Below are 17,896 nucleotides of genomic sequence, written 5' to 3'. Positions count from 1 at the left end.
TGTTATTTTAGATGTATCTGAAGTATGGTTTCACTCAGGAAAGTCAGCTTTTGTTTGTACCTCACCACATTGGTGCCTGTGGCACCATTCAGCTCTACAACTTAGAGCTACCCTTGTAAGATTTGCTCATGCTAAACCCTCCCTTCATGTGACCTGCAAATAGAATAGTTATTATTAAACAATTCATTCAATTCCTAACTTTGCTGTAATCCAGACACTTTTTTTCAGAAAATGTTTTTCTCTCTTACTACTTTCTACAGCCAAGTCAACAAGTTTGTCTGGTTCTTGCAATAATTTTCCCCAACACTCTTTTAAAAACAAAAGCAATGATAGTTGCTTCTCCTGTGACATCTACTGTTCATCTCACTGCTGGCTATTGCACTTCTTGATTTTTTCAATTTTGTTATCACAACTTTTAATTTTACCCCTGTAAATAAACAGAAGGAATAGCAGGACTTGTGAACATTTGCAGCAGGGTTTGCAGCATATTTGTACAAAAACTGCCATGCCAATACAAGTCTTCAGATGAGCACTTTGCACTCAGGTTAAAGGCATTTAGCTTGTATATGGCTTTGTTTTGAAACCTCCTCATTAGGAATTTCTCAGATAGATAAACATATCCTTTTACTTGGTGAAGTTTTAAAGTATTCCAGGCAAAAATTTCCTTTCTGTTGCATGGGAGCTTACCACTAGACTACAGTGTTGAACATCACTTTTTTCAGGTCTATGAACAAACAGGCCCCAAACTGGGATCAAATAAACCAACATAATAATGCTATTTTTGCCTCAAAGTGAACAAGAGCTCAAAATGCACCAAAACCTGCAGTTTCTGCAGTTTGCTCTCTTTCTTCTACATATACCTAGTGCTGTGACATATTGCAATGTATTGAACCACTGGGATTTTGTCTGTTTGTTTCTGAGATGTAAGGGTTAAAACAGAGGGCTTTAATCTATGATATTTCACTGCTGGTTTCTTGTCCCCAGTTCTCAAGTTGCTTTTCTAGGTCTGTCCTGTGTAGCACTTCAAAAACTAACTTGAATTAATGTTAGCAATGTCAGAAGATGACAAATGTCTTCACTTCTAGTTACAAGGATGGAGACTTCAGTTTTGGAAAGGACTTGTTCTTAAAAGAGAGCAGTGTTTACAGTGTGCCCTCCAGTTATTTCAAAATACCATGTGACAGGACATTTCCTTATTTAGAGTACAGAGCTTTATCCATCAACGCATTGACACAGAGCAGGACCCACCACTATCTGCAGACAGAAGAATTTTTATATATTGCCAATCTTCTAATCCAACTTTTGGCAGAAGAATGGGAAGCAAGTTACATTTACAATGAGTTTCTCCAGGTTTCTAGTTTTCCTTTCCCTCATGCAATGTTCACTACAGTCATCAGGTAAGTTTCCTGTTAGTTTTGTATTAAACTAGATATGAAATGGTTTACCTCAGGCAGCTTTACAGTTTTAATGCATAGATTGATTATTTTGTATTTTTTTATCAGATTGATACATGATCTAAAAAGTATGTTGGGTACTCTGGCAGTTCTTAATTCACAGAATAAAAGGGTGGGATGTGTAGGGATGATGGAAAAATTGAGGTAATAAGAGAAGGATCTTTAAACTGGAATTTCTTTCGGTGGAAATATTAAATCAGATGGCATTGTGTGGGAGGGAAATGAAAGATAAGGAAGCATGGACCACTTTCCCTTTACCTTCTTCATCACACCCACGGTGCAGTGATCAATTGAGGGATTTATACATTTACACGATAACTGTGCGAGTTTCTCTTTCTGCCCCACAATATGAGGTATGAGAAGGAAGAACTGGCTCCTCCCCTCCAGCCTCACCAAATTAGAACAGCTCTACTCTCAAGATGTTTATCATTCATTGGGTATAGTTATAGAGAGAAATGGTAAAGCAATAATGTGGAGTGAGTGAAGGAACGAGTTTGCATGAATGTGAGACTGAGAGTCTATATCAGAAATGTCACCATAAGAGAACATTCCCATTATACTGTAATAGTTTAAAAATATGAAACACTGCTAACCTTAAAGCATCTGAGTTTAGGATGAATCTGAAAGACTTCTCCAAGTAGAGAAATGTGCAACTGAAACCTAAAATTTTCACTGTAAATATGCTCATGACAATCTGGTCTGTATTTTCTCTGGTCAGCCACCCTTTTTCTTTTAAAAGTTAAGGAATAGGTGGGGTGAAAAAGTGGTTATGGCTAGAGTAATATAGCAAATAAAGCAAACTTACTGAGCTGTGCAAAAAACAAAAATGCAGTGAACTTATTGTTGGTTCTATTCTTGCAGTTTTTCTCTCTTCAGGAGCTACAAGGTGTCACCAACTTTTCATCATAGAATTTGACTTGCTTACAGTGTATACATATCAAACGCTAACCACAGCATTTAAACTTCTCATTTTGCTAAAACATTTTCTTTAAAATCTGTAGCCACACTAGGGAGGAAATTATAATAAAAAGAAATTTTAAAAGATTGCATAACTTCTCAATTTAGATAGACAAATATATAATAGATCCATTACTAGAAAAGTAGACATATGATTTTATTATTATTTTCATGTCCTTTAACACTTTTATTCCCTCCTAGTTACTTTTACATTGCGAGGAAATGCCAATGGACAGCCTTGTGTATTCCCTTTCAAATACAAAGACAAGCAGTACAATGAGTGCACAGATGCTGGCAGGTCAGATGGGCTGCTCTGGTGTGCAACAACTGCAGATTTTGATGCTGATAAACTCTATGGATTTTGCCCACTGAAAAGTAAGTCTTGCATTTTATTCATTAACTTGTCATGAAATGTTGTTGAGCAGACCATCTCTTGAGCTACCAGGTTTTTATGAGCCACCAGCTGTACACCTGAATTACCTTGTTAGAGTAGCCCAAATGAAAATCCCCTGACAGGACACTAGTCCCAATGGCCAAGAGCTCTGTCTGAAGGGAATGGAGAGCAAGAGGTGCCATCGAAGAGTGGTTCAGACCAGAAAGGCTCTGACTCAAATGCTGTAGTGACGGTTTCCCTCGGTGAACCAGAGGGGTGAAGAGGTACTTCTGTGGGACTTAAGTGCATGACATGAACAGCAGGAATTTAGTCATCTATATTATTATTTAGACATTCACCTTCCTTTCAAAAATTCCTATTTCTCTTCCTCCCTCAGGCATTCCCTATAGGTCAATTCTCACTTAAACTCACTTCCCTTAAATTTTCTACCTTATTCTGGTTTCCTGTTGCCAGCCTACACAAAAATGCTGCTGTGAGAATTATCTTCCTCTCCCAACTTTGTCATGCCTTGCACTGAAATTATGTTTGGATCCTTCCAGTTCAGGACACAAATATTGGTCTCACCAATGCCCTTCCCAATAACACAGCAGCTTCACCAGGTTTGGTGAGTTGCTCTGCAAAGTCAGCAGCTGAGCTGTAAATTGATGTTACATGGAGTTCTTCTGTTGTTTCTCAAGCTGTCAAAGGCCACTTTCTGTCATTTTTGGGAAAATTGCTTCTCTTTATGGTGAGCTAAGAGGGAGTTCCTACCCATTCCTATCCTGGAGGCATGAAGAGCCTCCAGGGTCATAGTTCGCCTACATACTTGCTTTTCTCCTCTGACTTTACCCTGGAATCTATTTCATTCAATGGATATGTCTGGTTTACCTATAATTGCATTTGCAGTATATGAAAGTTCGAAAGCAAATATTGGGGGAAAAAATTCATTCCATTCTAAAATATATAAACATTTAAAATATTTTTTTTTAATTTTAAAATACACATTATTCTAATTTGATGCCTAGTCTTATATATTTTTTTTCTGATGCTTAGCATGCATCTTTAGAGATTTTGCATTATTACACACTTTATTTTCTTTTAATTGGTATATGTGAGTCCACTAGAACAGTGCTCTCTGTCACTTCTTCCAGATGACACCGAACGATTTTGGACAGAAGATGTTTCAACGGGCATTCACTATCAGATAAACGCAGAATCAGCTCTAACATGGCACCAAGCAAGGAAAAGCTGTCAGCAGCAAAATGCAGAACTCCTAAGCATTACAGAGGCTCAGGAGCAAGCATATGTAGGAGGTAAAAGGACAGAGAACAAGACCTTGAAGTGTTGGGGTGCCTTGTTGTGTGCCTCAGGGAACAAAGAGGGCAGGGTGCCAGGGGTGGTTGGGCAGACACCAAAGGGAGATGGTCTGAACTGCCCTTGCACTGCCTGGGGTTTTTAATGAAGCATTGCTCACAAGCCTCTTTGGCAGTGAAATGTCCCCATGGCAGCACTGAGCTCCAGATGGGAGCTCCTGCAGCTCCTGCAGTCGCTCCCAGGGAAAGGGTTTCCTCTGCTCACCTTTGTGCAAAGGCACTCAAACCTGACCAGGGCTATGGGCTGGTCCTCTAATTTACCTTTTCTCACTGTGCTTCAAGAATTATTAACATTTCCAGGAGAACATATGATGATGGTTAGATTGGTCCTAATATGGACAAATTTGCATACATAAAATCAAAATAACTCAAATGGATTTCAGGTACAGGTATCATAACATCTCTTTGGTTATAAATAGTGTAAAAGAGGCTTTGAAAGGACTCCCATAGAGAAAAAAACTGGAAAAAAACTTATTGACAAATAGACTTTTTCTTTTACTCCTTTAAATCTGTTACAGAAGAATTTTAGCAAAATTCCCTTATTAATATCAGGGCTTTTTTACATATCCTGTGTTCTAATAACAGCTACTGAGAAAAATAAAGTCTTATTTAAATAGTGAAATAAGCTGTTGATTTGCCCTACTAAGATCTCTGGTAAATCAATATAGATTAATTCACAAGTTTTACTTTTTGTAATCAATGCATCTCAGTAATGCAGAAAGTACTGATCTGGGCTGGTTTAAAATAGGTTTAAAATAAATTTCAAATAAAATTAATTTCTTACTTTACACTTAATTTCTTTAGATGATCTTATTGTGAATAAGAATAGAGAGATACCATTGATGGATTTTTTTTCTCATTTAGAACTAACTAAAGAATTTGGTTTTGCCTTCTGGATTGGATTGAATGCTTTAGATTTCAACAGTGGATGGCAATGGGCTGGGGGCAGCCCTTTCAGATATTTAAACTGGGCTCCAGGTAAGAAATGTATCTAATTTGTAATCTTTGAATTAATTCTGGTAAGACAACAACTAATATAAACTGCCCTACCTAACTTTATTTCAGGAAAGCCCATTCTGATTTACAATGACTCAAGATCTAGATCCCTGTTTTAAGATTAACACTTTCAAATTACAAAGTTCATTGTGGATATCAGTTATAGCATATTATTCCATTCTCTTATCTAAACAGAGAGCTTGTTTATGAAAGCAGTGTGTCATTGGAGTGATACATAACCCTACATGCCAAAGATCAGAATTTTCCATAACATGTTGTCCATGAGTATGAATATAAGTCAAATCTTCCAAAGGTAGCAATATATTTTAGCAAATAATGCTCTATGTTGTTTGGAGAAATTCTAAACACATTTGAGAAGCTTAGGGGGCCAGCTTATAATTCCTCAACAGTTCATGACAAATTGCACTGGGCCGCTTCAGGATGGGAAATGGGGTGGGTTTGTGGTGTTCCTCATAGAGGGTGAGCTCTTCTCTTTGCTTTTTGGGTTTTTTGGTTCTGTGTTTGCTTTTTCCCATGAGTATTCCAAGCTGCCTCCTGATTTGGAAAAGTTTCAAGGTGTCAAAGGAAAAATTAAACTCTCCTCTAAGTTTTCAAGAGCTGTATCAGGAAATTTCCTTTGCTGCTTACAGAAGTTTGTACACACTGCAACAGAAAATAAAAAAGCTATTTCATAGGAAAGCAGAACTGTGAAACTCTTGAAATATACTGGAAGAATAATATAGCTTAAAACTCAATATTCGAAACTTTGGAGGTTTTTGACACAAGATAAATGTCCACTTTCAGCAGTTCTTCCTGTAAGAACAAGAGTGTCAGGAAAAGAATAAGACATTTCCCAGTACTATCCTGATAACAAAGTCAGTGGAGGGTCATTATTTCTCTCTCAGACTATTGACTAAAGTGGCATTGTACAAACTTCAAGGCAGTTATCCTGTAGGGAAGTTCTTCTTCCTATTAGTGATTCAAGGAATCATAAAAAAGCAAATGTGTCTACTGGTAATATGATGTTTCTGTCAATATTTTTTATTAATTTGTTGCTGTGATATTCTATTTTCTCTTCTTAATTAAAGGAAGTCCCTTCCTGCTCCCTGGGAAAATCTGTGGACTGTTGAATCCCAGAAAGAATGGTAAATGGGAAAACCAGGCATGCAACCAGAGACTAGGCTACATTTGTAAAAAAGGATCCTTCAGTTCAAAGCCTGATATTATGCCCAAAGGTAGGTTAGTCAAAGAAAAAGAAGGTTTTTTATGACTTCTAGAAAGAAAAACTTTTATGTAACATTATTTTTTAACAAAGATGTTAGAAACTTTCGAAAAACACAGCTATACACAACACACAGACTTTTATATGCTGCCTTTTTTCTCCCTTTATGTATTAAACATTCATAGGAGAAAATTATTATTTTGTTCCATCACTCTGCCTTTCATTCTTGCAAGACAGATTGTAGATGCTCCATCATGGCAGCCAGAGCCAAAAGGCCAATTTGCATAAATATGGTAGAAATATTATTCTGCTTCGCTCCAAATGAATACCTGCAGTTACTCATATATTCATGAAAAAAGTTCTTCTGTGTCTGTGTCTGCATTTTGCAGTGCTTTGGTTTCCTATGAGCAGAGCAGGAGCAGCAGCAACCCTGACACAGACCTTGTTGCATCTGTGGGTTATCCCATTGCACCAGCATGGCTGTGAGCGTGGCCCATGGGAGAGGGGTGCGCTGGAGACTGCCACCTGGGAATGATGTAAAATCTACTTTGAAAGAATGAGTTATACTAAAGAAAGTAGACAAATAAATTCAGAGAATCTTTATTCCAGCATTAACATTAAAAAGAAACACAGGATTCTATTTTTAAAGTGAGACCAAGGTATGTTTTTAAGAACATAAGTTATAAAAATGCCACTGAGAGGATATGCAAAGTCCCCACTAATTTACAAGGTTTACTGACCTGCAGTTGTCAAAGAATTGCTTCATGCTTTTCCTTACCTAAAAATAAGTTTGTTTGTGAGAAACCACAGACCAGCAGGCAGAGCCAATGTGAGTCACCACAGCCAGCACAAGACTGAGTGGCTCTGGGGGACAAAGAGAGGAGAGGCTGATGTCTGCTTTGTTCTCTCTTTTCTCACAGATCATTATTTCAAATTGCATTTCTGAAACCATGTGGGCATTTTTAAGTGGTTCTCTGTTTAAGGGGAATTCATTGTATTTACATATTTAGCATCCTGTGTCTTAACAATATTTGCTTTTAATTTGAATGTACTTTGCACTGCCAACTACAGCTTTATGTTTATTCATATGGTTCCATTTTTGTAAAGAGTACTCAAGAGACCTCATTCTAATGTCCTCTATTTTGCTCTTGTTCTGAAAACTTGTGTTCTGATTTTAGGGGAATTGAGGCCTGTTCAGTGCATAGATGGCTGGTGGCTGTATGCAGGTCACTGCTACAGCATTCACCGGGAACCCAAAACATGGGAAGATGCTCTGTCTTCATGTAAAAAGCAAGATGGAGATTTGGCAAGCATCCATAACATTGCTGAATACAGCTTTCTAGTGTCACAGCTTGGTTACAGTGAGTATATGTGTAAGCCTGTATTGCATTTGCTCCATCTGTGACATAAAAACTGAACTTCATATTAAAGTTTAATATTTCTCTGAAATATCACAAGTGAAAGACTGAATCCAACTTACCACTCTTTTATGTTTTTGCTGTTCATAAATACAGAATTATATGTTTATTAAAGGATAATCCACGTTGTAAAACATAAAGGAGAAGAAGAAAAGCAGAAAAAGGTGTTCTATCCAGAGATACATAAAGATCTCTAATGATTGCACTTTTGGCACCTATATTCTAAGTACAAGGCTTTAGAACTGAGCTACAAACCTAGAAGATAAGCTTCTTGCTGAGATTCAAACCTCTTGCTGATGCTAACCTCTTGTTATATATCCTTCCAAGAAAACAATATCTTTTCACTTCTGATACTCCTTGGATCTGTAGTAACCAGTCCTGACACTGCAGATGCTGGCCTTGGTGAACACCCCTGATGGGCCAACAAGTGCTCTAATGTCCTGGCAGGTGTCTCCATGGCTTGGACTCAGTGGGATCTCCTGAGAGACGGGACACCCACAGACATTCAGTGTCTTCATGCTCAGGACTAGTTTGATGTTCTGAGTCACACAAAGCTTGCAAAAATCTTCTGCCACCTGTAAAGAGCCTTATGCTCATTAAATTCAGCATTTCTGAATGGAATGTGATGGTTTTTCCACAATGTATCTCTCATAGAGACCTGAGAGGAAACAGCATTATAAAAGCACAAGACCACCTCTTGTGTACCACATGCCAGATTTATCACTCCCTGCTTGTTCTGCATGTGGAAGCATTCACTGCACAGTGGAAAATAACCAAACCTATTTGTTGTCATGCTTCAGAGCCAACAGAAGAGCTGTGGCTGGGTCTGAATGACCTGAAGACTCACTTCTACTTTGAGTGGAGTGACGGGACCCCTGTGACGTTCACCAAGTGGCAGCGCCGGCATCCCACGCACACCAGCGGTGCGGAGCACTGCGCCGCTATGAAGGGGCAGGTACCGCGAGCACTCCTCTCACAGCTCTGCAAATACTGACTGCACCCACCCAAAATCACTCATGTGCTTGGGCAGGGAGCATTCCTTATGCTATCTTGAAACAGTTTTGCCCCAGAATTTGGTATCAACCAGAAGACAAGTTCAGAGGTCAGGAGACATCAGAAGGAGAGGAAGCTTTTTCCCTGTACCACCTTCTGGAATTCCTTGTCTGGTGAAAATTCTGATCCAGAAATTTTACATTAAATTCTTTCCCTTGGTTTCAGCAAAGAAAAAGTTTAAGTTCTGGGAGAGGAATAGGGATGAAATAGTTTACACCCTATGTGGATACCAGAGATGCTATTTGCATACCTCATATTCCAATCAGATAGACAATTTTGTCCCTCAGTGTCATGTCACTGAGGCACAGCATTGAGACACAGAGACCTGGCCCTAGGACATGTATCTCCAGTTGTCATCTACCTGCCAAAAAAATAATGTAAAATTCTATAATATTTCTCACTGCTTGACTCACAAACTTAATTTTCTTGCAACACATGGTTGTTTGATACATTTACCTGCATGTGCATGCACATGTATGTGCACACAAAAAGTGTCATGAATTTTGAAAGAAAAAAATTTAAAATTATGGTATTAAATGCTCATTATTATTGAGAGAACTTTTATGTCATAGAATAATGTTAATATTTGTCAGTATTAGGCACCAAAATAATTGATCCTAAATCAGATTTTACAGGGGGATGAGGGGAAAGTTTGTCTTAAATAAACTATATTTTTTAAAGTAACCAGTCATATTCAGATTCTTTGATGGATAAAATAGTTAGATTTAAGGCAACCCTAGCAGATGTGCATTAGTTCAGTTTAATTAATCTTTTTTCCAGCATTATAGTGAAATAACCTTGCTCCAAAAGCAGATCCTACCAGCACAGATGAGATGGATCTTTACAAACACTTTCATTTAAAAGTTATGCTAAGAAGTAATGTTGAGACTTCAAAATGTTAATTTCCTTCTTTCACCTGAAAACAGCATTAAATGAATTTTAAACTAGTACTTACAGGTGTGTATACTTTTTAAAATAAATCTCCAGCTGGCCCTATAAAGAAAGAGAAAAACCACTATCTGTGCTTTTGTGTGCCCTTTCTTGACTTTTTTTCCTTCTCCCTGCTATTCTAGGATGGATACTGGGCAAATGATGCTTGTAATAAGCAACTTGGTTACATCTGTAAAAAGAAGCCTTCATCACAATCCTCTGAAAAAGAGACAATCGAGGACCTAGGCTGCCAGAAAGTAAATGCCCTCTCATAAATAATAATCTTTGAAAAAATGTACAGGAATTAGTTTACTTGTTCTTGCTTCTTTTGGATAATGTCTTTGTATATTAAAAAAAATCTACTGTTGAGGCAACCTGGTCTCTTCCTGATAGCAGTTTACTAATACCATTTTTCATTTCTGTTCTGAAAATTTTCAAGAAAGTTGAAATTCATGTATGTGTAAGTGAATACTGCCTTGCCCTCCATCCCCAGATGAGCTGCCCTGTGATTCAGAAAAGCTTTGAGTCTGTATTGGTCAGCAGAGATCTCTGTAAGAGCAAAAAGTGGGGTTGTTTTATTGATATTCCTCCTTTCTGCTCTCCCAAAAACAAGCACTTCTGGATTCCTCTTGGCTCAGAAAATCTCCTCACTCCTTGTACTTGGGAGTGACAGGGACAGCTCTGGGGGACTGTGCTTGAATGTGAATTCATTTCTGTATTGCAATATTGTGGTATTTCATTATGTCTGATTGTGCAGCTCTGGAAAGCTGGAGCTGCAGGTCCCCCTGAATAAATCACAGGCTCCTTATAGACTCAGTTTGCATAATCTCAACCTTACAGAGCACTGGAAAGCCACAGCAAATAGCATAGTCACGATTTTCTTTGAAAACTCATGTATGCAAAAATGAGATGAAAACTGAGATCTTAATGTCATCACTTAAACAAAAAGGCCTCCTGTAGGAGTGAACACCATAAAAAAAAAGCTTTTATTTACTAACAGATCAGCCCAGTCTCATCTTAGTTTTAAACTCAGCTGCAACAAATTGAGCATTTAATATTTATACACATAAGAGCATAGAAATTTCTACATTGAAGTATCTTTCCATTGCACATTAAAAATCTTATGTTTGTCACAGGGTTGGAAACGATATGGTTTTCACTGTTACTTGGTGGGTTCTGCACTTTTGACATTCTCAGAAGCAAATAAGACATGTGAACAGAGCAAAGCCTATCTAGCTACTGTGGAAAGCAGGTGGGAAAATAACTTCTTTAAAAATCAATGCTTTTAATGGAGAAACTCCCAAGAATTTTCCATTTTTTGATCCCATCAAAGTGTTTTATCAGCATTTTCAAAAAAAATTATTGTAGCAAGGCATTCAAAGATAATCCATGCAGGAAAATTAAACCCAAACCAAACAGCTCAATGTTGTATGGCTATCACTTAATCTATTACAGCAAATTTCAAATTTCAGGGCTTCTTGAGTCATTTTCCTCTTATCTTTCAATTCATAATTAAAGCAGCTTCTGGCTTTCGTGGGATTTTTGGGTTTTTTGGTTGTTTGGTTGGGTTCTTTGGGGTTTTTGGTTTGCTGGGATTTTTTTCTGTTGGAAAGTAGGTACTACAATTTTCATCTAGTTATTGGTAGGTGGTTTCTCATTTTGATAGAAAAGCTTTAATAAAAATGTTATCCTAAACTACCTTCTAAGGCAAATTCTGAACAAACGTAGGAAATCTTCCCTAGAACCTGCCCTCTCCCACAGCCAGAATGGATCATCTCTATCTACCTACATCCCTGTCAGGCTTCAGAGGCTACATGGCCCCTGAGGAACAGGACTGCAAAGCTGACAGCTTGGTCCTGTCTTGGTGGTTTGCTTGAGGCACCTCAGAGATTTGGAAAGACAGTGAAAAGAGTAGAATACAACTAGAAGCCCATGGGAGCAGCAATTTGTGACTTTTCAGATGCATTCAGCTGTAAGGAGAAAGCTGTCCCTCATGAAATTCTTTTGACTGCAGTTTAAAGGCTGCCAGGGTTTTTTCACTGAGGAGCTTCTGTTTTTGGGTCATGTTAACACTCCTCTGTATCACTTAGATGAATATTGCACACTAACTGTCCAGGCTGTGAATGGACACTGTTTCCCACTGCAGAAACGAGCAAACCTTTCTGATTAGTCTGACGGGGCTGAGATCTGAAGAATATTTCTGGATTGGTCTCTCTGACACAGAAGAACGAGGGAGTTTCAGGTGGACCAATGGAGAAACTGCTCATTACACACACTGGAACACAGCCATGCCAGGTAAGCTCTGCATGGGCTCAGCCCCTGCCACAGGAGTGCAGCTGCAGCTCACACAGGTTTGTGCTCCCATTCCCCTGGTTAGAAGTTAGAGTGGGCACTGTGTTTTGTGCCTGTGGCTGTGGGTGGCCAACACCACCACTGTGTCACCGTGCCTGACACCAGTGCACCCAGCACTGTCACAGCTGAGCTGCAGGTGGTGGTGGTGTAAGTCAACCTCCTGCCAAGGTGTGCAGAGACAGATTTTGGTAGGTTAGACCGAAAGCAATGCTGTGTAGGAGTTAACAAGGTCCATGGTATAATTATTTTTGCCATTTTTAACGCCAATTAACAATAACTCATCAGCCTGAGAAAAATTATTCTAGACAGATTTTTGACCCACACTGTGCATATGTAAGAAATGAGCAGTGAACACGAAACAAAACATTTTGGCATTTCAGCCACACAGCTTAGCAACTACCTGTGAACTCTTGCCTTCCACAGCTAGTTATGCCTTAAAACAAACCTGCTGTACTTGACATCACCCTTCTTGAGATTGAGTTACCAGGATATTGAGAACTCCAAAGCACTTGTCAGGCCATCTATTACATATGTAAATTTAATCAAGGGCCATTTTCCCTGTGATTTCCCCTGGGTTGGCAAGATAAGGAAGATTTGTTTTCTGGAGCTGCAAATCTCTGGTTTTGGTAAAGCTGTGTTTGTGGGACTCATTGGCCCATACCTGGCCTCTGACAGTTGATATTAAAAATAGTTTTATATCCAGGATATTTTTAATATTCATAATCTGCATCTTTCTTTTCATAATTTTCAATTAATAAAAGCAAATGTCTCATTCCTTTTACACAACAATTAAGGCTTTGGTTTTACTAATTTCTTTTCCACATCACAAAGGGAAAGAGCAAGGCTGTGTTGTCATGGGAACCAGAATTGCAGCTGGATTATGGGATGTTGTTAGCTGTGAGAAGACATGGAATTATCTTTGCAAGCAGCGGGCAGCAGGAGCTCCACCTCCTGCCCCTCCAGAGCAGGTCCCTGGGGCCGCGTGTGCCGCAGGCTGGGACAGAGCCTCGCGGGCTGACTCCTGCCTCAAAGTAAGTGTGTGCCCACTTCCCTGGCAGCCCCAGCATGGCCAGGACCAGGGGACAGTGCCCTGGTCACCAGGATGCTGGGGCATTGTTTGGGAATGATCTTCTCTTTGGTATTCAAAGCAAGAAAACAAAATGAAAAAAATCCATCAAATGTAACGAAAGTCAAAAACGGAAAATGATGAACGCAGGGTGCTAAAATTATGCCTTCTTTTACCTAAATTCCAAGTGAGAACCTCACCTAATTTATTTGCTTCCAGGTGTTTGGAACTTCAGAAAAACCATAGTATTTATTACATCTCAAGAGCCGCAGTGCCATTTGCATAAGACAATGTTTCTGAGAGAAAATGTGCCCCTCTGACACCCTTCTCTCACACAGCATGTGGTACTCGTAGCCGTACTTTTGGATCCGGGTTTAGTTGGTGACTCTTTACAGCGAGTAAAACTTTTGAGCATTCTCTTGATTTAGCTAAAAATGCCTTAAAAAGCTCTCCCTTTTGGCAAAGGGAAAAAGGAAAGAAAAGGCAATACAGATCAAGTAAATAAATATGCAACATTGCTCTTCCATGTTTTTATATAAGTCTGCTCTCACTTTCTTTCCTGAGAGTCTCTGCCTGTTGGGAGACCAGATCTGATTTTATTTCTGTATTTACAGCAGTCTGAGTTTCCATGTCACATGTAATTATGATTAAATTGTTCTGCCATTTACCAAATTGCTAATTAGCATTTCTATAAAATGTCAAGCACTTAAACATATCCTTAGTCCAAGAATGTATGCTCCTCATGGCAGAAAGTGTATTTTGTATTTGTATGCTTTCACCTCAATACAAGAACCTCTTCCTCAGCTGGGGTCCACAACAATTTCTGTATCCATTTTATCATTTCCAGTCCAACTCACTAACTTACCCTTCCCCTTCCTTTTCTCAAAAATCTTCTGCTTTCTACTGCAAAAATGGTTGAGTTTTTTAATCTTTTTTTTTAACCTTTCAGTGGACAAAGTTCGAATTAAGTTACAGATAAGTTTTTTCTCTTCTGTACATTCTGATACTTTTTGTTCTCCTCAGATGCCTGTGCTACATTTGCCTTATTTTAAAATAGCTGATGCTAAGAAAAAATATTTACACTTCACATTTTTAATGTTTAATATTAGAGGCTTGGACAGGTGTCAGGTTGTCTCACTCAAGAATAAGGGCATGCTAAAATGATGCCGATTTTAATCACACATATTTTATAAGCTTCACAAATTTGCTAATTTATTTTTACTTTTTCAATAGTTTTTTGTGAGAGAGGGAAACCAAAAGAAGTCTTGGTTTGAAGCTGAAGAATTCTGTAGAGAAATAGGTGGAAATCTGGTCACAATCAATACAAGAGAAGATCAAATTTTAATATGGCAATTAGCTTTGTGAGTACTTGCATGAAGTTCTTTTTCATGTTCCTGCTATGCTAAATAAAAATAACTTAAAACATATCCGGAGCTGAGCAAGTGAATAAAACCAATGAAATTTAAATTACATTGATACAAGATTATAGCATCCTGTAACATTGCTTTTAAAAAAAATCTTGGGTATTTCAAAGGGGCTTAATATTTTGGTAATTTTCATCAAAGGTTTTAGAAAGGCTGTGCTCCAGACCTTATCAATTTCTTACATGTTAGTCCCTCTTCCTAAAGGGAGAAAATAAAATATTCAGCTCTAACTGCCATTTTGTAACTGTTTGCAATTCTTCTTTAACTGACTCATTCAAAAAATCCCTTGAGTTACTGTGTAATGTAAACCAAAATTCAAGGACTTAACATGATTTTTTTTCTGACTATAAATTGAAGAATCCTGAAATCAAAGAGTAATTCATTTTAATTAACCTTTGGTAACATTGTAGATGCTATGTCTTGCTCATCACATATAAACTGTGACATTATTTTCCCTCAAATTAGACCAATATCCTGATTGTATTCCATAAAGGCAAGACAGGTCAATGACACATAATATACAGCTTTTTAACCAGAACTGTTTCACATAGTGGAGAATTGGGGTTTACTTTCTGAAACAGATTTAAAACTTTCCTATTGAGATATTTTTGTGATCTTACCCTTAATTTTAAATATATTTCAGTATTGTGATTACCTGAATGTGGTTTTATTTGTCTGTTAAGTCTCTGCTTTAGAGTATAAAATATTTGTGGAAGGAAATCTTTCTGTTATGCAGTGACTGAAATAGTAATTTTATTTGTCCATAGGCATGACAAGAGCAAGAAATATTAACTAAACTACTTAGGAAGAGCTAAGAAGCAAATGAAAACAGTTGAAAATCATTCCTCACTATTCTTATAAGTTAAATAAGCATCTATTCATGCTGTACTTTTGCTAAAGTCTCTGTCTTTGACCTCATACTACAACAAGGATCTGTGCTACATCCACAGGGATGGGAACCTGAGCTGGCTCTGGGCCACATCACTTTAACTTATTTTTAAATATGAGAAGTCTTAGCCCAATGCAGAGCACTATCAAAACTCTGATAGAAAGCAGGGAGTGAGCCTGGCTTTGGGCCACAGCTCACAGTTCAGGTGTGACAGAAAGCAGGATATTTCTGTGCTTTTCAGGATTTATATGCCAGCCTCTCTTTCTATGCTTATATATCTATATTGTATAAATTATTTTAGGGACAAAGGACTGAACACCCAGGCTTTCTGGATTGGTTTGTTTCTCTTAAATCCTGATGAAGGATTTTCCTGGATTGATGGCTCCCCTGTGAGTATTTATTTGCTGGATATTAATTGACTTTCTGTCTTTTAGAAAATAGAATATATACTGAGTAGCTGCAGTGCACTGTCTTAACACAGTGTTGCCTGTGTTTCATCCCTGGTACCATGTTATATCCCATCTTTGACAGTCTGTGCCCTTAGACATTCACAGCCTCCCAAAATGGGCACTGCTGTGTGGCAGGGCAGTACAGGGAAGTCCAGCTGCCCACTTTCACAAAACAAGACAAATGTGACTCCTTCTGTCCATCAGTTTTTCTTTTATCAAACACGTAGCATACCATGTAGTCTCTTCTTTCTATACCATGTAGTCTCTTCACCTTCTTCAGGGGTGGGGAAAGTAACCTGACCAGCATGACCTTCACAGCCCTCTCAGGTCTGTTTGAACTCCTCCTGATCCCATAAAAAAGGTACTTGAAATGATGAGATACTGAAATTGTTTCACAATGGCAATCTCAATTGCTTCTATTCAGCTCAATTCACGAAGTAATTGATATGTATTTCCAACACAGGTAATTTATGAGAACTGGGAGGAAGATGAACCCAACAACTACAAAGAACTTGAACATTGTGTTATGTTTAATAGATCACCCCAAATGCGCTGGAACGACTTGCGCTGTGAACATTTACTTAATTGGATTTGTGAAACAAAAAAAGGTATTATTACTTTCCCATTTAATTGGAGCAATAAACACAAGCTTAAAAAGCAAATTTTATGGATTTAAAAAAATTGAAAGGAAGAAAGACACTGAGAATTGTTCATTTTAAAACCAGTTGCAGTGAAGGCAACACGTAAAGCAGGCAGAATGAATTAAACTATTTCTCTTGTCCTTGGGTGCAGGAAGTTAGTGACCCTATTACTTCATCTCTAGTTTTATCTCTTTCTAACATGGGTTCAATAAATTTGTGAAGCAAAGGTACTTATCCCCTCTCCTTTTATTATTTCTTCTATTTCTATCTGTTTTAGGCTTATTCGGAATAGCTGTAGGTGCAGGACATAGATTTCTCTCTCAGGAAGTGAAAAAACTAGTGTGAAAAAACACACTGTGAAACAACTAATGGGAAGCAAGGGGGGATCAGTTGCTATAAGAACCAGCAACGCTGAAAACCCAATCTGATCAGAAGGGGAGGTTGGTGTAACCTTGACGGACTCCTGCATCCTCCAGCTTTACCTGGAGAGCTGGGCCCTAGTGCCAAAACTACCCCACCTGGTGCCAGGGTCACAAAATGGACCTGACAGATGTTGAGGTGCCCCCCAGCAGGAGAAGGAAATGGGCTGAAGAGATCAAGTGACAGCTGACAGTGAAAGATACTGTTTTGCTTGCTCAGTTCTACATCCCTGCTTCCTGGTTGTAAACTATTTGTATGCATCTCCATGGAGAAGGAGATTTTTAAAACCTTCTTGAAACAAAAAGAAAGTTGGATGCACACAGAGAAGTACTAGGAAGCACAATAGGAAGGGGAAGGGATGAGCAGTTTCATAGAAACACAGAGTGTATCTAATATTTGATGACTCTGCCAACAAAACCCTTGAAGGGTGATTAAGGCACCATGGTAACATTGAAAAATTGCTTAACCAAAAAGGAAGAATCACTGTTCCCTTTTGGTAAATCAGTCACACAAGTGCACCATCCAAGCCCTGATTTGTGCATATCAGCTCACAGCAGCACATCCTGTGCAGCCCTTTCTGGCACACTGAGCATGCTGCTTTGTGGGGATGTGTCCCTCTGCTCTTGGTGAGATTGCTCGGAAGGAGCTCAGAAACCACGACACAAAGACTCTGACCAGTTTATCATGATCCTAGATGACCTTTCAAAAGCAAGGAAAAAAAAATCAAGAAATTAATCTTTTAATTGTGAATCTTGTGATGATATTGTGATGAGCAACATGAGAGAAGACATTCTCAGATGTCAATTCCCTCATGTGCACTCAAGACACCTATTCACAAAAGATATTCCAACTTTCCAAAAACAATGAATGTTACAGTTA

General features: G+C 38.4%; 1 protein-coding gene and 1 long non-coding RNA gene across 2 annotated transcripts in view; one reads left to right on the top strand and one right to left on the bottom strand.

Annotated features, from left to right (window-relative positions):
- The window catches only part of LOC113459739 (uncharacterized), a 168,794-nt gene that overhangs the window by 8,472 nt on the left and 142,426 nt on the right, over positions 1–17,896 (bottom strand). The window lies entirely within an intron of this gene.
- LOC102061986 (macrophage mannose receptor 1) overlaps positions 1,214–17,896 on the top strand; it is a 33,628-nt gene continuing 16,945 nt past the window's right edge. Inside the window, exons 1-14 of the mRNA XM_014269497.3 lie at positions 1,214–1,397; positions 2,613–2,786; positions 3,936–4,097; positions 5,022–5,135; positions 6,242–6,388; positions 7,554–7,736; positions 8,594–8,748; positions 9,920–10,033; positions 10,913–11,028; positions 11,923–12,071; positions 12,960–13,159; positions 14,428–14,555; positions 15,809–15,896; positions 16,420–16,564. Coding sequence (XP_014124972.2) covers positions 1,337–1,397; positions 2,613–2,786; positions 3,936–4,097; positions 5,022–5,135; positions 6,242–6,388; positions 7,554–7,736; positions 8,594–8,748; positions 9,920–10,033; positions 10,913–11,028; positions 11,923–12,071; positions 12,960–13,159; positions 14,428–14,555; positions 15,809–15,896; positions 16,420–16,564 — 1,936 coding nt within the window. The 5' untranslated portion in view covers positions 1,214–1,336. The remainder of the gene's footprint in view (positions 1,398–2,612; positions 2,787–3,935; positions 4,098–5,021; positions 5,136–6,241; positions 6,389–7,553; positions 7,737–8,593; positions 8,749–9,919; positions 10,034–10,912; positions 11,029–11,922; positions 12,072–12,959; positions 13,160–14,427; positions 14,556–15,808; positions 15,897–16,419; positions 16,565–17,896) is intronic.

The sequence above is a fragment of the Zonotrichia albicollis genome, chromosome 1 (assembly GCF_047830755.1).
Source record: "Zonotrichia albicollis isolate bZonAlb1 chromosome 1, bZonAlb1.hap1, whole genome shotgun sequence".
Lineage (NCBI taxonomy): Eukaryota > Metazoa > Chordata > Aves > Passeriformes > Passerellidae > Zonotrichia > Zonotrichia albicollis.
Note: the sequence above shows the minus strand (reverse complement) of the source record. Positions and strands in the feature narration are given on the sequence as shown.